Source organism: Streptopelia decaocto, assembly GCF_964273445.1.
Source record: "Streptopelia decaocto genome assembly, chromosome: 2".
NCBI classification, from domain to species: Eukaryota; Metazoa; Chordata; class Aves; order Columbiformes; family Columbidae; genus Streptopelia; species Streptopelia decaocto.
In genome coordinates this window covers 72,863,860-72,889,587 of record NC_138655.1, presented here as the reverse complement: position 1 = coordinate 72,889,587, position 25,728 = coordinate 72,863,860, and the positions used below count along the sequence as shown (strand labels likewise).

Here is a 25,728-nt window from a genome sequence, read left to right as displayed (position 1 = left end):
CAATAGTTTGGGCTGTAAGGGACCTTCAAAGGTCACCTAGTCCAACACCCCTGCAATGAGCAGGGACGTCTTTGACAAGATCAGGTTGCTCAGAGCCCTGTCCAGCCTGGCCTTGAATGCTTCCAGGGATGGGCATCTACATAGGTGGCTTTAACGCTTTTTCCATCACGTGGCTGCCCACTTCTTGCAGTACGTTTTTCCGCTCACTACAGTCTTGCTTTTTTCACAGCTTTTCTCTCTTGCTCTCAGAGCCATCTGTGCTTTCTCATCATTTTCTTGCAAGGGCCTCGAAGAGAAGCTGTTTTACCAACCTTTCCATAACATTTTTTCTTGTTAATGAACGCATTCATTCAAGAAAGTAGCAGAAAATGAAAAGCACTGAAGATAGGGCTACTGTGGGACGAGTTCTTTGTCAGTGTAAATTAATAAGGCTCCATTACAGTAAACGATACTACAGAATCCTACATCAGTAGGGTCTGGCCAGCAAGCACTTATGTACACAGTACAGAGCGGCCTAGAAGTGGCTCGGCTCTGCTCTGCTTTATATCATCTGTAACATTACGAGCACTGATGCAAATTAAAATGAACACTTACAAAAAGGGAAAGCACCAAATGTCATCAATAAGTGACCAGCAGCAGGGCAAAGTATGAGGAGCAACAGACTGTGACACCTGCAATGGTTAAAAGTAAGCCAATTTGCTGAAAACTCCTGTGTTATATGGCACAATGATAACATTCCCCTTAGAGGGTTTAAATACAAAATGTCAATGGAGTCGAATATGTCACAAGATAATGGACTCCTGCTGCTACACAAATGCTGAGGCATTAAATGTGAAGCATTTACTGAAAATAAATGTTGGAACAAAGCCAAGAGGTTTCTTTCTAAACTGTGAGGCATTTGTAATGTAAGCAATTATGTATGACAGGATGTCATATCTGTGTGTCTTAGGCACTTTATGAAACATGAGGTCAAAGGCACGAACTGAAATGCACTGCATGCATAATGGCACTTGAAGAATGATTCTCTTAATGTACTGAAAAATGAGTTTCAATATGTGGGGTTATTATCTCACATCTTACCCATCATATTATAAAACCACTTTGTTTGCTAAAAGCATTATTTTGGGGTCCCCACTCAGGCAAAGCTCCCACTGATCTGAAGAAGTGAGCAGTCAGATAATGACAGAGGTCCAGGAGAACTTTTTTTGGTCTTTCTGTATGAGAGTAGATGGGATGTCACATATAGCTGAACACTAGTGTTGCTTTTGTTGTGTCCAGCTACATATGGCACTCCTTTGAGAGCACCAGTCCTTTTCTTCTATTGATTAGCTAAATACTCAGCAGAGATTGATTTATAATAAAACTGAGGACTGAATTAAAAAGAAAAGCTTAACTGAAAATGGCCAGTCAATGTCACACTGCTGGAGGACCACAGAAAATGTATTCAGTGTTTAGGAACACAAGGATATACTGAACCAGCTTGACTGTACTTCAGTTCTACCAGAACCCCACAGCTACAGATGCATTCAGTATTGCCTGGCCTATTTCCATTTACTAGCATTTCCATTTACTATTTCTGTACTTACATTTACTAGCAAAACAAGCATGACCTTAAAGGCGCAAAACAGGCCCAGGGCTTGTGCTTTTGGATATCCACTTTGTACCAAGCATTAAATCATCCGATAAGTATTATCTACCTTTTACTACCCTATGTTACTCTGAATGGTGTCATTAAAAAAAAATGAGGTAGTATACAAACTTTTCTTTCCAGACTTTCATTCTGCAAAGAAATGCTTTTTTTTCTCAGAAGTCAAAAAAGTTTTCAAGCTCACAGCATAATGGAATTAAGGAAACTTCAAACAGGGAGCACTAAAAGCACATGCATGGGATTACACGGAAGAGAAGAACACCTCTCACCCATTGTGCTCTTCCTCTTGTCTTCCCTCTCTTCTGTCCTGTTTGGCATGGCAGGAGTAGGTGGAGCAGATGCAGCTGGTGGAAGAGGGGCACGCCTCTTCTTTTTGTGTAAATCATTCAGGGATGCTCCTTGTGAAATCTAGATAAGTTGAAAAATAGGCACAGTAAACAGCATGTTTTGTCAATGTTGTAAACTGACAGTAACAAAAAAAAGGCGATTGTCGTATGACCTAATTTCTCAGCACAGTATACTTATAATGAGCATTTATAGTGAGAACAGATTAAAAAGACTGATCAGAAGGGCTACAGTAATGTTGCACTCCGAGAAGGAAAGGGAAAAGAACTGCAGATGAATGTCATGGCAGAAGTACCAGTGTGGTAGACATTTGATGTTTTTGGTAAAAGGGAACTAGAAAGCCCAACACTCAGCAATGCACAGTATGACACTACATGTATTGTTAAGCTTGAGCCATAGTATCATCTTATTTTTCCATTGGTTTCTTCAGACCTTTTATTATGGTTAAATACTCCCATCTGTATGTGTAGGGAGTAAACTCACTCTCATTTCTTTGATTTTCCTCTCAAATTCTTGCTTAAGGACTTCTGAGAGAAGAGCCAGAGTTAAAAGTTTGCTTGCATGATGATATGAGATTATACCGTACTCTGCTGTAGTTATGTCTACTAGACTTCATAGACATACTTTTGAAGATCTGTAACACCTTGGCTTCCAATAATTGCAACATGCTGGTTGGCAAGCCAAGACTTCATTACAGTTTACACTGCTTTTAAAAATACAAAAAAAAAAAATTATTACAAATGACTTGGGTTTCACTGGGCTGTGTAATATTTTCTGTAGCTTGTTGGAACTTAGCTGTAGTTCCTTTTTCCAGAAAACAAACAAACAAACCAACCAACAAACAAACCAACCAACCATGTAGGAAAATATACTGATTTTTTATATTTTAAAAGTACTGACAACACTAGACAGAACCAGGCTTAGCCGAGGCAGAGGGTAATGGGAGCTGCCCACACATGGCATGCTGTTGGTATTCTTCAGTATTCACATGCATCACTTCACTCTCTGTCCATCCTCATACTCCCCATAGCTGAAGATATCTAATATACAAAACTGCCTGGTGGTTTTCTAATATTTCAAAGGACTAAACAATAATAATAATCTTTCCTTTAATCCAGAGGGTTAATGAACCCTTAAAATACATTTGTTGTGGGAGATTTCATTAAACAAATAGTAGCTTCACACTGCTCAAAGCTATTATCAGAGTTCAGAGGAAAGACACTCATTTAGATGCGTTCTTGAGTGAAAACTCTGAGAATAAATTAATTTTACAAAGAGTAGGACATGAGTAGAGCCTCCTTTACTTAGTCTTCCTTTTCAAAAGCACTCAGGAGGGTCTTAGGTTATAAAATAAGAACATTCAGTTCCCATCCATCAGGCTAATGCTTTAACCACTGTGCCACATGACAATTGGACACTTTCCACGCCTTCCTGGTGAACCTGCATATGGAGAAACTTGGTAGTAACTGCACTGGACATAGAGCATGTTAACCAGGATGAGCTGCAGCTTTCATAGCAAACAGCTTCTATAATGTGGAGGGGTCAGAGGGTGGGAAAGAAAGATGTTGTGGTCTTGCTTCCTACTACCATGGATTATTTCTGCACTTTGAACTGAATGTCCACGGGCTACAGCGCACAGTTTTTGACACTAAACTTCACAGCATTTGAGAAATTAGATTTCTATCAAGAAAAGAGCACCAGGCCAAATGTTCAGGAAAGGATACAGCAAAATTCTGGAGCTCCTTTGAAACACTTTTGCCCAAGGTTATGATGTTACTCCATAATAAGATGGAGCAGCTCTCCTGATGAAAAAAACTGCCTGCCAGTGGTTAGGAACTGACTGCAATCAACTGAAGTTGAATCCCACTCCCCTCAGTTCTTATAGAAACAGAATACCCAATACTGAGCTGGAAACAGGCAAATAGGTGCCTGGAAAAAAAATCACGTTCTTCTGCACTGCATTTTAAACAACTAAAGTACATGCCAGCACTTAATACTCTATCTTGATTCTTCAGGATACTACCTAACAAAAAGGAGAAAATTATCGAAGTGGAGGCTTCGATTAATCTGAAGTCTCCAAAATTCAGTAGCTATGGAGAAACTGGATCACCTGGGAGACAGGCAGCGTCTGAACTTCCCCAACACTTCACAAGCACAAGTCATGACTTTTGAGGTTACTTAATGGCATTTTGCAGCTTCCATATTCACTCCTGTCTCTCCAGACAGAAAGGTCATTTTACTTGAGGACAAAAAGATGGATGGACTGGTGATTTAAAAGATAAATCTAAGAAATCTTGAGAATCAAGGTAGAAAGTAAATGTGTGTTTCTACTTGAAATAATAAAGAACTCTGATCACCCTTCCCCAAGTGCCAGATGAGTTGTCAGTTTGGTTTTTTCAAATTCCTCAAAGATATGTTACTGCTTTACTAAGAAGAAAGGACCCTCGTTAGAAGCCAGCTTATCTTTTCCAGCTCTATGTATTCTTATTTAGTTGAGTCTTCTGAAAAACATTAGATAGATGTATGGATGGACATACTGCTACTGCTAAAGAAAAGGGTAGAAAATAGCTAATACTCAGCTGCAATATATACACACAAAAATGCTTTTATTATACTGTCAGCTAAGTGCAGAATACTTCACAAACACCATAAAGAAGATGAAAAGCTTGTTTAAAGCCAGCCACACTACAATGTATATAAGAAGTGTCTAGTTCAAGAACAGGTCATAAAAATTGTTAAAGTAGTTCTTTAATGCCAACCTCGGTAAACCTATGAGGCTAAACATAAATGGAAAAAACACAAAGAACATTCTGTTTCTTTCTTGCAATTGTGTATACCAAAACAATAGAACTTGAAAATAATTTGTTATGGCTGGCTGCTTCTTTTGTAAAGAAATCAGGCCTTAACAGCAGTATCTGAAGTAATTTCCCATACAAACATTGTTATAGGAGCCTCCCTCTGAGCGTAACAGAATATTTCCTAGTCTTAGCATTTGTGCTTCACCTAAGTATCATTTCTAACCAGAAGAAATGATTACGTCAGCTTCTGTTATGCAACTAATACATAACGTTTAAGTACGTTACTAAGCGTTCCCTGACTAGAATTAGTATCAACAACTGAACCAGAGATTAATAATGTGGACCAAAAGGACCTAAGACTGACAAATAGTGTCACTTCTGTTCCCATGTTGATGAGGCCACATACAATGCAAAAAAACCAATTTTCCATTAAATTCATGTCATGGCTCATACCCTGCTTGAAAAAATACTTCCAATATTGCAGACAAAGTATCCAAGGAATGTGCTGAATGGGTTTTCCTTTTGTTGTTTCCTTCAACCTCTTCATTAAATTTGAGGACTTCAGATGAGATTTTAGAATATATTTAGAGTATAACAACAATGTCATGAGGAGGTTATGTGTCAAAATTGTGTAGAAAAGAATCGCAAAGCTAATGCTTGAAATTTTCAATCAGTAGCATTTGAAAGCCACCTTATTTCCAAAAGGTCTGTGGATACACTAAAAGTGGATGTGTAAATTGAGTTTCCTCACGTGTAAGAGTTCGGTATTTTCTTTGGGTTATGTTGCACTGAATATGAATTCATAAAAAACATTAATGGAGGCCCAAGGAAACAAAGGCCACCACCACTACAAATCCATCAAGCATTCAAAGACAAGGAGATTCTCAGATAAAGCTCCAACGTGAGCTCCACTCCTTGCCTGTCTTCTGCTTAAGGTCAGACACTCGTTTTGTATTTATCAACCCTTCACTACTAATCTTTCTAACAGAAATGTTTATCTGTGTAAGTACTTGCTAAGTCATCTCGCAAATCCCACCTTTCTTTTATTCACAGACCAGACTAGGCCTAAATTTACTGCAGGTTTACTGCTCCCAAAACTGAGCGTCCTTCTATAAGCCAGAAACTATATCACTAATTTGTGCTCCTCTGTCCCTCCAGCATCTACTGACATTTGCAACCCACTGGATGACACTGACTATGTACCTCAGTTGCCTGAGCCAATACTTTGAGCAAGAAGGAAACCTCACTCTACTGTTTCCAAAAACAGATTAAAGACTCTACTATAGCATACTTGGAAAGCCACACGTACGAAGTCTGCTCCGTTAAGGACAGCCCGCACGCTCTTGCCATAGATGGTAGAGGCAAAGGGACTGGGCTTAATGCAACCTTGGAAAGTGCACATTGTGCAAACAGCAAAGCACTCTAACGTTGCAATTACTGCAGTTATATCTCGACCAGTAAAGAATTCAGCAACTAGCAAGGTGTTCCAAAATGGTGATAAGGCCAGGTAAAAATCCTTAAGCTAACACTAGAAGCCCTGCTGGATTTTGTGGGCTTTAGGGAAAAATATTGCATAGCTTCTAAAGTGGATGTTGAAGGCCACTTTAGTGCCTTGCGGCAACTACTGCCTTTCAAGCAACACATTATGCCCATCTATTGAATAGCCGAGGAGGACTTGATAGTCTTCAATGACTACCGAGTTGGGACACAGAGACCAGGGGAACAAACCATGTCTTCTTCCTTCTCCCAAGACTGATGTCTATGGAGAAGAGCGGACATATGAGAGACACAAACTTTTTGCAGGACTGAGAAAGAACTTGTTTTTTCAAGCTGGGTGATCTCAAGTCAGAAGCACAACTGAGAACACAAGCAGGGAAGAACAACTTAAAAACTGCCATGGAAAGACTTCCTTGGACGTGCACACTAAAAGCAAACGGCACCTTCTTGAGTTACCTGGAACAGGTTTTCCCTGAACAACTGCAGGTGTCTGTTGTAGTTGGCATCCACACCTACTGGAGAAAGCCTGGACAACTGACAGACAGATCTAAGCAGTTTTAAATGTGTCTTAATAGAAAACCCCTCAGTGGATGCAGTCAACACGTGACCGAGATGTTAAAAAAAACCCAACTGTATAGTTTGTATTTTGAAATTGAAACCAATCTTCTTCAATATTTTCATAAACATGACAAGAAACATTTGCCTTACAGCAACATCGTAGCTACAGGTAATACACACATATCCTACCAGCATTAGGATTTTTTTTCAGGGATGTCTCATGGTGGTTTAGCATCTACAAATTAAAAAAAAATTGTATAGCATTTGATATAAACTGTGTGTAAAAAGCTCATATACTCTTTTGCTGCTTTCTCCTTTTTATGCAACACTACATGTCAGGATGTTTTATTGTTTTATAGAATGATAGTATTGTTGTGACTTCTGTCTAATTTGTATACAAAATGTCTGTTTGGAGAAACAGTGAGTGATTGTTTGTACAAATTATTTTTAGAAGTAAATAAAAAGGACTGGAAAAAGAACACATGGATTCAATCACTGGCATGCCCTGACTACAAACTGTTTTCTATCATCCAACACCGACTAGGCACACACTCCGATTTAAGCAAGACAGATTCTGATACACCTGCTGGTGATGACATTTTGTGGGGTCAGAATACCTGCCGAATTAGAAGAGTGTTTAAATATGATCCACAGAAAAATTCAGAGCTAGCTCACAACTGAAGAAACAACAGGATCACCCCAAACTATGTGTGTGACCATCTCAAGCCTCTTCCTTTCACAAAGCACTTTGAGCAATCTTGAACTAATTAAGAGTCATTTTACAAGAAGTGCTAGAAGTAAAAAGAAAAGACACATATTTTATTAACACTTGATATAACCAGAACTGCACTGATGCTTCTGTAGCATTGTGTGAAAGACAAGTGGTAGGTTGGCATGTAAGTTTTATTATTTGGGAGTTTTCAAAAATATTTTGCTATGATTTTGTGCATGATTTAAACCAGAAGAAAGAGGAGAAGAAAACCTCTGGATCCAAGAGGAGCTGTTCTAGGAAAATCAGAAATAAATCCTTCAGCTGCAGAAGAGAGACATGAATCTGTCCACTAAACTTGATGATATAAAAGCTACTCTATCGAGCTGATTCTGCATTTTCACAGGGCAACAGATGCTTCAACATGCCTAGCACTATAAACCACAAGAAGTCCCAACTGAACATTAATGTGTCTTAAAAAACATTTATTCACATGTCTAATATTCCCTGGACAGGTCATATATCATTAGGCTTTTCCCTGGCATACACTGACAAAGAAAAATTCAGGGAGCTCTCAAAGAAACTGGGTGTATGAACAATTCATGAGGCTGACCACTTTAAGTCACATTCTATTGTCTATTCAGCACTGAACTTCTCTAATTTGTTTCCTTATTAGGTAGCACCCCATTTCATTTGATTAAAAAATGAATGTTTAATCCACAAGTACATTACAAATGACATTCAAAGACAGCAGTCTGATGTCTCCCAAAAACATGTCCTTATGCTGCACAATGCATTTGTGTGGGTTATTTAAAATGCTTACTAGGATCCCATGCAATGCAACACCGCATTGCAAAAACAACATACACAGAGATACTAAAATACTGAGCACATGGGAACAGTTCTGAAGAGGACATTATTTTGAAAACTTGTCATTTTGATAAAATGCAAAGAAATAACTACACTTCAGAAACTAGCAAGCAAGTTTTCTGGGTTGGTCATTTTAGTTCTGTAAATCTTGATTTTCCAGTGTCGGATCTCGCAAAGCTGACAGTAAAACAAACAATAATAAACTTAAAGGGAGATTTTAAAATAAGCCATACAAAGTTAAGAAACGCATGCTGTGACAGCAAGACTGACATTTGGACCAACAAGACCCAACAGCTCGCGTTACTCAGAACATGCCGCTCTCATACCGAACAAGTGCAGATGGGAGGTTCCAAAGCTACTGACAACATGAGCTCAAGTCCACAGCGCGCCACCAATAGCCTCTACGAACAGGACAACCACGTTTGTGCCGTGACATGATGTCGCTCTGTATCAGGGTGTTTCCTCCTGATTTGAGGCTCTGCACCAGGCTTCCTTGGCATGGGTTTGGCCCACGTGATGGTTGCACCCAAGCCATGCTCATGGCCTCAGCTTCTGAGCTGCTGTGCTGCTGGAAGTGGTTCAGGTGCTGTGTTAAAGTGGGAAGTCTGGCTTATAACTGGACTACAAACTGCACTGCTCGCCTGAAAACACCCTTACCATTAATATTTTAATCAGATGGCAAAAAATATTGTATTGTTTTGCCTACTTCTGTGCTGCTGGGTTTCAAATTTTTTTCTCATTATGTAACTCTGGTATTAAGCAGCGTTTTGTAATGAAATTTAGTATTCATTACCAAAAACGAAGCTGTGACTGCAGAACCATCTCAGTCTTAGTAACAGAGAAAAAGCTTAGCAATTCTGGATTTTACAGAAATTGCTGTGCTCTTGTGCTATTTTATTCATACAACGAAGAAGACGAAAGCCAAGGATGTCCTTGAATATTCAGCTGACTGGTGACAGAAAGCTAAATCAGTTGACACAAGAAAGCCACCACAAGGTGAAGGGGCAAGCTCATTTTTCCATCTGTTTTTACTGAACACACCCTTTGTGAAATGTCATGGTCAAGGGCAGTTAAAAATTAATGTCATTCTAATCTTCTTTAAACACTTTAACTTGCTCAGTTAAATGTGTCAGACAGGAAACTATCCATAAACAAATTCGAAATGTTAAATTACTAAGATAGCTGTGATTTCCTTCTTTTGCAAAATCTCATTACTAGCTGCAATATTATTTCCACCCAAGGAAGTCACTCTACAACACCAAATATTTTCACATGCATTGAAACATGTAGACTACACAAGTCTGCGGATGTTTGCTTTGGCATGGAATTGAACTTCCTCTGTTTCTCTGAATACAATGTAATCCTCCTCATTGATGTCTTCGTTTAAAGTGGGAAAAAACCAAAAACCCTGAAACACTTAAAAATCACATTTTAAACCCACCAGAAACTGATTTTCTACTAAGATTCATTCTCTAGAAAAGTTAAACAAAAATGAAAAAAGCCACCTCCAAATTTTCATTTCATATTTGTGCTTATCTTTTCAGTTAGAACAATACAATAAATAGAACAAATGAACATTAGTGTAAGTTTAAAATACATAGTAGGACCTCAGCTCAGTATTTTGTCTGACAGCTTTGTCAATGAGTTTGACAAGATCAATGTATCTCCTTGAATCATTGTCTTTGGGAAAGGATTCCTCCTCCCTCCTCGTCCAGGATTACAGGCTGGCTGACTCGTTGGTCTGCTTTTCTGTTCTTAAAAATCTGAGAGATGTTGTGAGCCAGCTGAAGATGTGCAAAATTTATTTTGCAACTTCATCCTATTTTCTACCAAAAGGGTGGGCTGTGGCCTCAAATCTGTTAGGGCTAGAAAGTGGAAGGCAATCACACAGATGTTTGACCAGTAACAAGGAGAACCATACCTCTTCTACTGCCACTAAGAAACATATCTTCCTGGAGCTTAAGTTTCCCTTTACTCTTACAATTTTATTCTGTAGAGACAGCCAAACTGAATTTCTACTGCGTAGTCTTAAGTCCTAGGCAATCACCTCAGAAGGCTTCTCAATTAAGAGAAAAACATACCTGACTTATTTCAGCCTAGTTCATTCCAGCACTCACAAAGGGCTGCCAGAAGCCCCGACTTCCACCGACTTCATAAATCAAGAAGAGGGAGGAATAGCAAAGTGGTACCAGAGTGGCAATTAGATTTATTACTAGGGACTGTAGCATAACAGAGATCTACGTGAAGTTCCTCCCCACAAGTATATGATTTTTATAATCAAAAATTACTAATAGACTCTGCTGCAAAAATATGTTAGAGAAACCCACCATGGGACTTTGCTTGCTATCCATGCCTGGAAGTATCAGCAATATACGGCTGAGCAAGACTCAGGGGTGTCTGTTGAGCTGTGATGTTCTGATCAAGGTGAGCACACTGCAAACAAAATCAGGTGCCCCTGGGGACCTGCACCATCCACCCTCTAAAGAGGTGAAAAACTGAAGCGATGTGCAGTGAGAGGTACTGGATTTGCTCTCCTCTCCTCTCCATTACTTTTGGGATATAACTGAATTAACTCAAACAAAACATAGCTTTAAGTAGCAGAGGACCATTTTTACTAGATTGTACTTATTTGTGATGCATTTTCTTGCTTTCTTATTTGGCTAAACAATGACCAGAAGGCAATGCCATTAAGCTGTTAAATTAAACCTGATCTTCATTGAATGTGTTTACGTAGTTAATGTTTCTATTCTAGAAATTTTTACCTTTTTCATTTGGGATCTAAGAAATGTGGAATTACAAGCAAAATCTGAAAAACAACACAAATCCCGTTTCCAAATTAAGCCCAGTGTTAGGGTCATTTTTCATTGCTTACTGAATGCCAGTTCTTCAGAAGCCTTGCTGCTTAAAATGACCTTTGTCTATTAACTTCCCTTAAATACTTTGCCCAGCAAAGCCTAATAATTACTTGACAAATACTTTCTCTTTAATGAGAGTTAAAGCTTACGATGACATCAGCCTGTCCTATTTGTCTGTGACTTGCAAGCCAGATGAATTTTACTTACTAAATGTTGCAACCCCGCCAAAACTCAAGGCTGCACAGAACAGTATGTTCGGGCCCTGATGTCTTGCCAGTTTTCAATGAAGTGCTTGACAGAGACCACATGTGGAGGTCAAGCGATCTCACCAGATGGCAAGTCGTGGTATTATTCCCAAGACAGGTAGTATAGTCTGTTCAGAAACAGTTGGCAGGTGATCCATGAACTCACAGCCAGAAGCAACTGGATTATTGCAAAAGACCAAGAACATTATTGATGTTAGCAAAAAGACTATTCCAAGAATTTTTCTTGTACTTTATTCAAGTACTCGACTCTGAAGTTGTATGATTTCTTGAAAAAAAAAAAAAGAAAAAAAAAATGACGATCTATTTTATTAACTGCTATCTCAAATCAGAAGTTCCCCTGTCAAAGAAATCTCATACTCTTGCATGATTATTATGTGATGTATGTTAAATGGTAAAATAAAGAGACTGCAAGCTCAGCTTACTTGAGTTCTTATAACGTATTAAGGATCACCAGGTCATTCTGACTTCAATGTCAATTCAGAGACTGTATCTACACAGGTTAGAGGGCAGGACTGGACTACTCTGCAGAGAACAACAGGAAATCAGACCACAGAGGGACCTTACAAAATTTTGTAGAGTACCTTCCTCACCCTTCTACAGTAACAGCTTATCCAAGTCACAGTGTGGAACACTCAGCACATCACGCAGTCCAGCCTTCAGTTAAAGTAGGTAAAGCAATTTAAATGCCTGGGGAACTGACATTGCTACCATTTCATACACAAAATTGCAAAACATAACTATTTCTCCAATGCAATAAAGCCACACGGTGGACTCCTTTTATGCAGCAACAGGTTTTTCGTCAAGCTAAAGCAGCAATAATCTCCTTTCAGAAAAAGACATCATTTTAAAGTAGACTTTAAAATTTGAAGTTCCTCTGGTGCAAAACCTATTAATTGACCGTGAACTTTATCTGAGTAAAGACAGATTCTCAAAGGGCCAGTGTAAAGGCAGTCTGACATCCCCTTGCACTTTTGAGAGCCTGCACCTTCTGGATAACATCAAAATCTCTAGTGAAATTCTACACTGACATCCTTGTTCATACTTGCCAAACTTCAGAAAAAAAATATAATCAACTGCACTTGATCACTTCGTGACTGAGAAAGCTAAGACTCCTTTTAAATAATTCATCACGCAAGGATACATTATTTAAAATTATGAGACAAGATAGTCAGAAAATAAGTATATTAATTAGAATTTTTTTAAAAAGGGCAGGGACACAAAAAGTCCTGGAAAATAAGTTGGTTGCCTAAAAGACATTGCCTAAAGTTATTAAAATGCTTTCTTAAATTTTATTTTTAAAATGGGACACATGCTGCTAGTAAATAAATGCATAGCAACACAAAGTTGAGCATTAGGAGTTCTAAAGAGGATGGGTGGCAATTTGGACTGAAACTATGAAATTTCTTTAGATATATAAAAAAGAGAATTCTATAATATAATATAATATAATATAATATTAAAATGTAAAATATCCTTAACTTACACTCTTTGAAGATACTGAGAAAGTAGCCACTACAGTGCCTGTATCTTCTAGCTGTCACCTTTGATAAGCATTGTAAAACAATTAATGTTTGATTAAATGTGCATAAACCAGAATTAATTTTTAGAGCTGTTTTTCTCACGAAAAGAGGTACAAATTACTCCCTTTCCCTAGCAGCTTTTTCTGAGCTTTCCTACATTTGATAATTTACATGACAGCAAGATAAACCTTCAACCATCACTGCACTCTTCTGTCTTTTAATTTGGGCCTGCATCATTTATAAAAACTAAAGTGTACTTGTCTAGCCAGATTAAGCATCCAGGCTGCACAGCAAATATTATCTGATGTTCTGTCGACTGTTTTCACATTTGCCATCTAAGCACTGTTATGTCAGACATGAAAAGAACAAGTCTGTATACTCCTCAATCAGCTAACTGAATGTCATGTCTAAAAGCTCGTTAGGGAAACATTAACAAGTCACCTTCAAATTGGAAATTATTGTTCTGTGTTCTAATTTCTCAGTCATTTACTGTGGTATAGGGCATTTTAAGGACCACAGACCTCTTTTAGTACTCACTAATTGGTGCCAGTACATCTTGATAATGGACTCTGCAGTAGGATAGCACCGGCCAAGGCCAGCTCCAGTGGAAATACTAAATAGATAAAACTTTTTAGGTTTACGACCAGTTACAAAGACCATTGTTTCTATAAAACTTAATATATGTCACCACAGAATTTCATCTCTGTGAAGGGCAACAGTTTGCACGTCTTTTTCAACACAGGGCAATTAACTGGAAGTCATTAAGAAAAGCTCCGCCCTTATACACTGTTCTTAAAGAGATATTGCCTGATCCTATAGGCAAAACTGGATAGATCCAGGAAAGTAGCACACCATATGAGATCATTTTGTCTTGCTGTCTCCTGAAAGGCAGAAATCATCATTTGCTAAGCCTGATCACTGCACAAGACTTACAATCTAGAGAATATTTGGCATGGACCTGGATCTGATATTGATTCCAAATGGAATGGGATCAAGTCTTTACAACACCAAGTAGGTTGCTTTAGGGTTCATGCTGGAAAATTCTTATTGCTGATATGATTTACTGGCAAAACTTACGGTCTCATTCTGCAAGTGCAAATTTTTGCACTTATGAGCACAAAACAAAGAGAGCAATGATTTGGAATAGCAATCAAAGACAGCTGTTTCTGTTTCTAATGAGAGACACGTTGCCTGTGCATCTCATTACCAGTGATAAGAAGGCCTGGTGAAGTCACTGAGAATGCTGCCAGTGACTTTCCTGGAGTGGTATCAGATCACATGAGACAAATATTTCGGCAGGAATCTCTTCAATTATTTTCCAAAAAATAGCTACACTGGGCTACATCAAGGGTTCTGCTCAGGCTTCTGTATCAGACAGAAGGGAAGCTATGTTCAATACTACCTTCTAATACTTTTGCAGCCACCAACCATCTTCATGTTGGGGACTTCCTGGTGTGGTTTACATTTAAAAATTTGAAAGGGATTTTTCATCCTTGCAGAATTGGTTCAGTCTCCTCCTGAGCCCATGCAAACTTTTAGCATCTACGTCAACCCTTGGCATGTAGTTCACACATCTACTGCTTGCACGAAGAACCATACTCTCTGTTTTTGTGTGGTTTGCCTGTTTCCTACTAGCTTAAAATGTTATTGTAATGGCTGGTTGAACCATCAAATCCCTATCCGTAGTCTTCATGCCACTTTTTTCAAGACAAAGAATCATGGTTTATTGAAATTTCACAGTTGTCCCTGTATTAAGCTACTCCACTCTTGATCATCCTTGATGCCCTCCATTAGTCTCTTCCCCTTCCGAAACAAAGGGAACACTACTGTAGTATTTAAGATGGCATAAGAAAGTTATTTTTTGATTGCTGTTGAGCTTTGAGCTGACTTTTTGCAAGGAAGTATGTCTTACAATCCTAAGATCTTCCTCACAGGTTACTGACAGCTGAGAGACCAGTATTTTACAAGGTATTAGGGAAAATGAAGAGTGGTGTTTTCTCATGTACATAATTTGACATTTACCTACACAGAATGCTACTTGCTTTCACCTGCAAGTGCTTCCAGTGCTCAATCTCACAAGGTCTTTCAGCAGCTGATCTTCACACTCAGCCTTCTTCCTTACTATCCAGGTAACTCAGGTACTACCAACAAACTTTGTCACTTTACTGCTTTTTTCCAGATCACTTCCTAATAAAGTGAACATGGATCCTCAAATACTCTACAGCCGTTGCAACATTGCACCACTAGATGAGCAGATAATTTACTCCTAACCTGTGATCTCTCTTTTCTTTTCTGTACTGTCAGTTATTTAAGAGTGAGGTGACCATCCTGCTTATGGAATGGAGACTTGGTTTCCTTAAGAAATCCCTGGTGAGGGACCTCGGTGAAAGCTCTGCAGAAACCCAGACAGACTGCTATCAATTGGATCGCAAAGATCCATCTGTTTGCTGAATGTGTCAAGGGCACTCTAAGAGAGTCATAAGGCAAGGTTTCTGTTTTACTAAAGCTAAATTTACCCTATTCATTATCTTCATAGAGATATAAATTAATTTAGTTCTCTATTGTGTTTCTAGTAATTTTCCCAGTACATATGCCACATTAGGAGGCTTATATTTTCTTGATTTCCCTCATACCTTCCAAACATCATTTCCACCTTTTTTCTCTGAATTTCTTTATGAAAATCGAAAGTGTGGCATCAGTAGCATTCAGCTACAGTATTCAGCTATATTTTCTCTCTTTCTTTGCTCCACACAGCAGAAAGAGAATTTATACAGATACAGTTGTTTTACACAATCTTCTCCACTTCAGATAGAACTGCGGCCTCCGGTGCATCATCTTGAACATACTTTGCACAGCTACTACTCAGACAAAGGAACTGGAGCGCACTCCTTTGACAAAGGAACTAAAGTGCATTTCTTATCTATGTTATTAGACAAGCTTGATGCTCATTACCTGCCTATGTGGGCAACCTTAACCTATATAAAATGTAAACCAAAGCAGATCTGTTTAACCATCCTAGGAGAATAGCAGACAATTCTCCAGCCAAGGAGTAAGGTAGTCTTTATGGCAACATGGCAAAATAAATTATTTTTATATGTCTATATGAACAAAGGAAAAAGACCCCATCTTATCCATAAACTCTCAACATCTTACTCTCAATGTTTTTCTACAGAAATGCACAAATTAAGTAAATAAGCTTTGAAATAAGATTTCAGACAGAATGGCTGGAATAAAAGCCCCAAAGAGAGATGGATACTAAAAGCCTAACTGAAAGTTTCGTAATAACTATATGGTATTTACAGTCTTGTACATCCAAAATAAGCCACTGCTGTATGAATTTGATATGAAATACAGAGAAATAGATACAATCCCCTTTTTAACGGGTTTATCTATTAATAATATTTTTGTATTAACAAGCAGGGATAGACTCAGCTACTCTTTGACATTATAAAAATGGCGCCTCATGCCACTTGAGTAAAAAGTCCTTGGCCTCCTAATCTGGCATTGTACAGCAGTACAGTGTGCACTCCAGCACCTAATATCCAAACTCTAATAAAAAAAACAGGAAGACAGCATGATTTAACAAGTTTTCTTAGCAGCTCTACTACCCCTCTATTGTCTCAAGAACCCTGGAAATTATTCTTAAATCATGAAAGGATATCTCATACATTCTTGACTACCTGCTGACCTTTTTTTTTTTTAAAAAAAGGTTATAAAATATGTAAATTTTATGCTTATTTTATGTAAACATAATTTATTTTCTTTTGCTTACACAGCTTGGGCACCTGAAGAGTATTCTGGAGAAGGAGCATCTTTAATAGAGATTCCATAACCCTGCCTTCATCACAAAAATGCTGTCGAGAGAAATCACACAATGCCTGAGAGCTCTAACAAGTCTGCCACCAAAACCAGAGAAGATCATAGCTAACACTCCCCATATCCTCACTAAATGAAGAATGACAAAGGAACTTTTAAAAATAGCATGCTCTGTTCATATTTCAGGCCTTCTCAAACAAAACGAAAACCAAACAAGAACAAACTAAAAAGGTGTACAAGCCCAGTCATTAATTTCCTTTTAATCAACATTTTTAAAAACCTAAGTCAGTCAAGTGTTCTCCCTTCTCCTTCGGTTCAAATCTTGCTTTCATATCCTCAAGGAATTTATAAAACCCCGAGAAATAAGCTAGAAGATGCGATATTTTGCAAAAGCAAAAGACACATTTAAAAAAAAAACATTTTTTTCCTACAGTAGAAACTGATTCATTGCATCCTTCCTCAGAACATGAAAAAAGTATCGGTTATTCTCAAAGGAGGCTTCTGGATGCTCCACAGTGGAAAAAAAAAAAAAAAAGGCAAAACAAAAATATATTCACAGAACACTTAAGAGAGAAAGGAAATGTGTCATAAGAGAAAGGTTGAGAAGACCTCACCCAGAAGACCTCTGAGTCAAAACGAAACCTCCCTTCCTCTCAGAAAGATGATAAAAAAACATGCACTCATATCTTGTTGACTTCTACTAGACATTTCTGGCTTAGGTGTAACCTGTGAAAGGGAGATAACTAATCTGAGTCCATCCGCCCTTCTGCTGAATTCTGGGCTCCTTATTAAAGCAGAATACAACTGTCAGGTGGTCTCCACCATAAACTTCTCATTACCTTTCACCTTATGCAGAAGTATAGAAAAAATATAAGGTACAAAGGAAGAAAACACTAACAGCACAAAGCTGTTCTGCTGCAGTATGAAAAACAACCAATCTTCCCCTGAGTACAACTATAATAATTTGTACAAAAGTAGCATCAACCAAGTAAGTAAATCTAAAGCAATTGGAAACTCTTCCTCTCAGGACACAGGACTGATCAGAGTGGAGTTTTCACAGTAATAAATTGCAGTAGATGCACAAAGGAACACGTAGAGGACAGTGAGCTGGTAAGAGTACGGTGCTTATAGAGGTGGATCAAGCAGATATTAATCAAGCAGGTTTTAGACACCTGCCTAAGATAAACCTCAGTTCTATAGGTAATAGCGGTAGATGTTCTCATCCAGTTGCGATACTTTTGCCTGCTGGTATCATGCCTCTCCCACAAAATGATGCTTCTGATAGTCCAAAAAGATCTGTGAGGAAAAAAGTCTGCCATCCACACAAACACGGGTTCTTTCTAAACACTCAGCTGTTTCTCAGAAGGAAAACCAACTGCAGGCAGGAATATTATTATTTGAAACACCAGATTTATATGTAATCCTCAGGGACAAAGCAGATTTAAGAAACTCCAAATCACAGGGCACACAGAGCTCTACTGATGGCATCTTTACTGACACATCTGTGCGTACAAGGAACGTTCCTTACTCTACACTGTTCTACAGGATCTGTCTTCATTCCTTCAGGGCCTAATTTGCAGCCAGAGGGAATTAAAATGTTGAAAACCTGAGGAATACAGCAGTAACAGTATGATATCATACCAATCAAGATTATCCTTGCAGTCAGCTAGCCACAGATCTGTGGCATTGGATTATGAAGAAGTAAAGTAGAAGAGTGGTAATGACTTTGTGCAAACATGTAAGAAAGATATCTATGCAAAAAAATCGCTATGCTCAGGGGACATCAGTGGAATAAATGCTTGCTTTGCTCACATTTATATATTAACAATCTCAGTTTAAAGTCCTTTTGCAACAGAAGGTGGCACAGTGAAGAATAATATGATATTAAAATCACAGTGGCCAGACATTGAGTTGCTGAGCAACCAGACGTAGATTCTGACATCTTAAAAGTTCAGAAAACGTCAAGCTACAAACTCAGCTTCCTAATTACAGACAGCTGAGCTAACAACTTCTAAAAATCTTGGCTACTGTTTTAAAATACATTTTATGTCTAAGGGAGATAATGAGTCACATTTCCAAGTGGCATCCAAGTCCACGTCTGTAACATACACCCATACACATGAGAAATGTGAGAACTGCAAATTCAGGGACTGATTCTGGAAATTTGGGTGAATACGTGGTTTAATAACACTTGGAACAAATGTAGTACGTTAGTTATTATTCAATATAATTTTATTCATACATTTCCTTCACTGCCTGTCCTTTATTTTTCGTACTTGAACATTATTCTGTTCTTCTTGCTAGCAGAAAGAATTCCATGTATGTTTTCAACATACACTGTGCTAATTTGCAATGTCATTTAAAGTATTTCAGGGTTGCCTGCAGATGGGCACAAATTCAATAGCTTTCAGCAGGACATTTTGCTGGAGTATGTCCTCCTTTTGACATAATCTTAATATGCTCCATCAACCAGAAGGGACCTAAGCTTTTAATCACCAGTGTATTCTGTTCATATTGGTTTCTATATAAAAGGACAGTGAACAGTACTGTAATACAAATTCTGCTGTGAGAAAGGCATCCCTACCAAACGCACGAAAATGCTATTAAATGGCTAGGATGCCTAATACAGTGTCCCCTGAGCTCCACGGAGCACCTATTAATGATGGCCAGCAGAATCATAACTCTTTCAAGTGCAATATGTACTAGAACGGGGGAACATATGTCGCAGGAGACTGCTATCTCCAACAGGACCACAGGCACACTTGAAAAGGAGAGAAAGAAGGAAGGAAAGAAGGAAAGAAGGAAAGAGAGGGAGGGAGGGAGGGAGGGAGGGAGGGAGGGAGGGAGGGAGGGAGGGAGGGAGGGAGGGAGGGAGGAAGGAAGGAAGGAAGGAAGGAAGGAAGGAAGGAAGGAAGGAAGGAAGGAAGGAAGGAAGGAAGGAAGGAAGGAAGGAAGGAAGGAAGGAAGGAAGGAAGGAAGGAAGGAAGGAAGGAAGGAAGGAAGGAAGGAAGGAAGGAAGGAAGGAAGGAAGGAAGGAAGGAAGGAAGGAAGGAAGGAAGGAAGGAAGGAAGGAAGGAAGGAAGGAAGGAAGGAAGGAAGGAAGGAAGGAAGGAAGGAAGGAAGGAAGGAAGGAAGGAAGGAGAAATACCCTACTACAAATCACCAACCAAGATGGCAAAAGAAACATCTCTGCATTTCCACATTTTTTATTTCCTTCCATTTAATAAAACATACAGCAAATACTGATGGTATCTTCTCTATATAAGCAAGAAATCTGACAAATTTTTAGTGTGAGTACATTACTTTCTCCAGGAAAGTTATGAAAGTCTAATTTATGTTTGCTCATTTTAAAATGATTCTCTTAAAAGCTGAACTTCGCTTTTAGGCATAAAATAGGTCATAATTAAACTGAAGTAGGGAGAAAGACACCTGTCAGCAATGATCTAGGTAAGCCTGTGACTCTCTTTGGCTGGAATATTCCTTTTTATTCATGTGAGTAAACCTCTCCAATGAATAAGTTATTCTTGGTGAGAAAACATCAGCCTTGATAAACTGATGGCAAGCTGCCTGTTCTAAAGGTGCAGCTTTGACCACGAACTGGGCATCAACAACTGTCCTCAGCAACACAAGTTTGAGATCCAAATGGAGAGGAATGGAAAATGCAGGGTAAAACCCACTGGACGTCACATATGTTAGTTTGTCAACAGCAACCTCCAGGAAACTATATAAAGAGGGAAATAAACCTGAGAATTGCTTTGGTTTATAATGGAGCCTTCTAAAGTGTGAGGCCAGTTCCCCAACCTGCACCAAAAGCACTGATACAATTTTTATTTAAACCCACTGTCTTGCCATATGACAACTAAGATTAAAATCTATAAAATAAATGTTAGAATACTGTATCTGTTATATCACCTTATTCTTCTATTAGTACAGGAATTTGACTGGCTAATAACAAATCCCAAATGCCTCTTGTCACATCTATATATTACATGAAAGTGATACTGTTCTGAAAATCACAGCACCTGAAATAGCATATTGCTGCTTTATCACAATCTACAAGTTGCATTTCTTGGTTCTGCAGTTGACATCAGAGCTACTATAGAGATGAAGGCACTGAAGAGCCCTCTTCTAATTCTGATGTTGTCTCCAAAAAGTCCCATGATCTTATTCCGAATAAACTACTCCATTTCATAGAAAAGGGTCTTACAGAATGTCCCTGAAGCTTTCTGTATCATCTCCCCTAACTCCAATTTCTGTACTTCCCCATACATGCTAAAAAAATAATATTCCCATGAACTAATTTGCCAGGACACAACACTCCTGACCTCCAAAAGACTCAAATACTCAATTCTACAGTTCTTCCAAGAAATGACCCAAACACACTTCTTTTTTTTTTAAAGAGAGGTCACTGAATAACCCTCTGAGAAGATGTGTTTAATTCTGTCAGACTTTATGTGCGGCTTTCCTCTCTGTGCTCTGCCTACAATGGCATACTCACACAGGTTTTCTCTTGTGTATTTTGTCTATATAGTGCATGTTTTTTGAGATGGGGACTAACTTTACACTATGCCTACCGTAAGGTGGCCCCAAATTCTGCTAGCACATCATCTAAAGTGCTGTGACAGAGAACAGAGACTGTTTGTAAAGGGGGTGCAGTTGTTGTCCACGCCCTACACTGTTCTGCTCTACTCTCTGGATGGTGTGGGCTTCATGTTGCAACCTAAGAAAGGAGAGGATGTCCTTATTTCCAAAGCATTCAACCTGCTGGATTTCACACTACAAATGCTACCATATCCTGGTCTTTTGAAGATTATTTTTTTCAAGTGACTTGTCATTATTCGAAATAACATCGCTTGAGAGATGTTTAGAAAAAAAACAGAGAGGCCGTCTCCAGGGAAGAGACCTATGGACTCCTTTCTTTGAGTCTGCATTCCTTTGCAAACTATTTAGTGCATGTTCAGCGCACTCAGAAACATTGCTCGATTGTGCTCTGAACAGAAACGAAAAGTTTCTAGAGAAGATTTAAAACAGTTACAAAAGGAACAGTACCTTTAAATAGACATGGAAAACTAATGATACTGCACTAAATGTAATTAAAGTTACTGCAGGGGCCTTACCTTCAAGAGGTAAATTACCATAAGTCCCACAGAAACAAAAGCTGCAATATGGTAAAATTATATTGCAGTAATCCACCTATCATGAAAAGCAAGTAGAGAAAATCTAAATCTAACACATAAATTAAAACACCCCAGTTTTTGTACACATGGAAATTTCTGATTGGAACCACTAGGCAGGGAGATGGGACATATATTTCTAAAGAATCACCCATGCTGTAAAGAAATTTGAATGCCCTGGAGTGTAACAATGGGTTAAAAATAACAGGCTTATTGGGTTGGAAAGTCAAACTACAGGTATGCATAGCAGCTACAGTATTCGCTTTCCTGAAGAACTTTATGGAACCACACAATTTAAAAAAGAAAAAACCTTCTGAAAGTTCAGAACACCACCTTCTTCATTTTCTATTAATGTGCTAGCTTCAGTGGAAATAAACATGTTCCCCTTTTGCAGGATCTTCCTGTTAGTAACAGTTGCACATAAATAAAGTCTTCTAAACAAACATCTTATCTTCTTATGGAAGGAAGTCCATTAATAAGGAATTGACGTCCTTCCCTGAAAAAAAAATATCAGTGCTAATTCTTTCCCATAAACTAAAGAAATAAACTTACACCCTGAGATTTTTTACTCTATTTTCACAGCAAACTGGATAGTCTGCACGTAGATAAAATAGAACTGTTTGGGTTTTCTCATAAACAATAACCCTGTTGCTACCTTGCCACATAATACTGAATAATTGATCTCTTCTCTTGGTTTTTGATCGCTTCATGGAACTTGTGCTTCATTTCAGCTGTGCTCCACACACTCTTGTTTAAACTCCAGGGCAGCCTTGTGAGCAACTTCCAGCCTGGGAGCTTCAGAGGCACATCAGAACTGCTTAATACTTTGACCTATGCAACTGTGCTCATAATCTCCTGTGCTCTTCATTGGCTTTGTCAGCTACACAAGACATTTCTGTTGCCCCAAATTAACTTTGTCATGGAAAATCCTCTGATGCAACCTTCATCTCTTGCCTTTCTTCAGAGTAGCTTTTTCTTTAGACAAAGAGAATCTAAAGTTGACACTGTAATGTATGCTACCTGCGATAAATAAATACTTTTCTCCCAATGGCTTCAGAAAGCCAGCACTTCAACCTATTTGCAACAATGCTGAAAACAGAAATGTTAACATGTTTAATGACAGTTTAGATTTTCAGAGCTTTTTTAAAATCTCAATGCCACATTGCATGGAGATAAGCCTAAGAGAATGGAAGAATAATATACTCTGTGATTACTATACCTGCATAAATTTAAGAGTTATAATGCCATAGTATTTCTGTATTAAAAGATTCACTTTAAACAGATTAAATATTTAACTCTGGGGGACACAAGAAATCTCATCAAAATATTTACAGTAGGAATTTAAAAAAGAAATTTTAAAAAAGAAAGTGCACCAGATGTTGCAAGAAAACCTTCTTTTCTCTTCAGCTGTGTCCGTAATTGAGTGCTATTTCAAAGGCATCTTACTTCAATTTTGAAAGATGAAACATCGCTATGTTCCAGCAATCACATTTTTAGATATCCTAAGAATGGGAAAACAAGGTTCCACAATCCTTTCTCAAAGTATGCATCAACTTTGCTTACATGGTGCTTCACTGGAGAAGGCACTTAATGTTATGTCTTAACGCAGATAAACAAAAGAGTGACAGGGAGCAAGACTGGGCACTAGAGTCCTCCTTGGCTACCCTGAACTCAAAGAGTCGTGACTCCGTTTTGCACTAATACAGTTCACTTCCCAAAGACCAGTCTGCTGTAGAGGAGCAGATAGACTCGGTGCATGTTACACAACCTTGAAAGTATTGGTTCCTTGAATTCTTATTTAGCATCCATATATAGCTTTACACACTGACTTTTATAGTAATGCCTTTTGTTGATGAGGGAACAAACGTCTTAATGCACTTGCACATGTTTAGTAAAACGCGTACCTGAATGTCACTATAAAAACAAGAACGATTTCCTTTTCCCTTAACTCTATTATTTTCAAAGGGTTGGGTCCTCAGAAAGCTTTGCCCCCATTTCTGTTTAATTCTCGATAACTTTATTGCAGAATGGTGACCTTTTTTAAAGGAAAACCAGAGCAGTGCTTTAAAAGGTCACATGGCTCAATTGTGAAAGCAGAGCAATGGTATCTCACAGCAGCACTGGAAAACAGGGATGCAGGCAAGTCTGACAAGTGTCTCGGCAAAACAGCAGGCTAAAGATTTTCGTCAGTCATTACAACTGTCACCCGTTTTCCAGGACTGCCCTGGACAATAAGGATACCTAGTTACCATATATAATTTCCCAGCTTTTCTGACTTTTTCTTCATCCTCCTTCTTTTAGCGTAATGCTCATGACACTTTTCTGATTTAGAAAGATTCTTGACACAGAAGAAAGCTTGAGGCAGTCTCAAATAAATCTCAGTAAATATGTACAAAACTCCAAGACTTTTGATAAATTTAATTTGTAAGATCGATAGTTCTGGTGAGTTGTAGTAAACGGCTTCAGCTCTGATGACTGAACTGATGGCAGCCAGCATGCCAAGCAAAGAAGCCCATTCTGTGGTGTCACTGTTACCTGCGCTGCTGTCTTGTCCTGTCCACTACTCGTCTCCATGTTCTGCAACGCAGGTGTCGCCACTGGTGGAGGAGGCGCTCTGCGCTTTTTCACTTCTGGATTTGCCGTCATTCCTGAGATGTTACCAAGGGACAGGGATGGACCCAGGCTACCAGAACGAGAATTCACCGAAGGGGAATTTGGTGCGGTGGAAAAACCCTGCAAAAGGATTAACATCTTGAATTAACATAACTTTTTAAAAACAATGGGAAAGAAAGAAGAAAAACAAGACGCATCTGGTTACTGTTTAAACAATGACATAAATAATCATGTATGTTCCTCTGCCAAACTTGGTGAATTGCAAACTTGTAACTTTTGGAAACTTCTAAAGGTCAACTGGAACAAAGCTTACAGGCAATATTAATAAGTCAGGAGGCACGATGAGCACCTGCTGCAGTTTAACAGTACTATTGATGGGAACACTATTGCTGTTTGCTATTTAAAGTATAAGCTTCAACAAGACACATAATTGCTGTTATCCAAATCCATTTGCACCTGTATTTAAATCACAATACACATTTCTGAAAGCAAGATTTACTCTTAAATGACAACACTGCATTAATCACATGCTGCCCATGTCCCAGGCTTGTCTATTTCATTATCAGTCTGATGTACCTGAGTCTTCTACGCAGATTATTGAAGATAAACTCTGTAACCATCAAACTATTTCCAATTTATATGCACAAACAAGCATAATCATTCACAGTCTACTGAGAACAACCATTTAACCTGGTCAAAAGAAGTCCTACGGACAGGTACCACTCTGGATTTCAGAAGGCCCGGATGAAAGGAAAAGCAGAAAGTTTTATTTCGGTAATTCCTTGATGTTAAAAATTAGTTTGGTTTTCATTGAAAACTTAATGAAATCAATGGAAAAAGTTTCAATGATTTCAGATCAAGGCTTTAATACATTTTTGTTTTAATACACAAACAGAAATACATGCTGTCATACAGCAGTAACTCTACAAATACGAAAGACTGGGAAACATGATTGCTTGAAACCGTGCATTTTAAATTTAGTTTTGACACTTAAAATTCAACATAATTAATTTTTGAATCTGCTAATAAAGATCTTGCAAAACCTCTTCTCTCAAAACC

The 25,728-nt window shown here is 38.4% G+C and overlaps 1 protein-coding gene across 1 annotated transcript in view; it reads right to left on the bottom strand.

Annotated features, from left to right (window-relative positions):
- Nucleotides 1–25,728, bottom strand: part of COBL (cordon-bleu WH2 repeat protein) — a 169,064-nt gene that overhangs the window by 50,789 nt on the left and 92,547 nt on the right. The window contains 2 exon segments of the mRNA XM_082044127.1: nucleotides 1,918–2,056; nucleotides 24,592–24,789. Of these exon segments, the coding sequence (XP_081900253.1) occupies nucleotides 1,918–2,056; nucleotides 24,592–24,789 (337 nt within the window).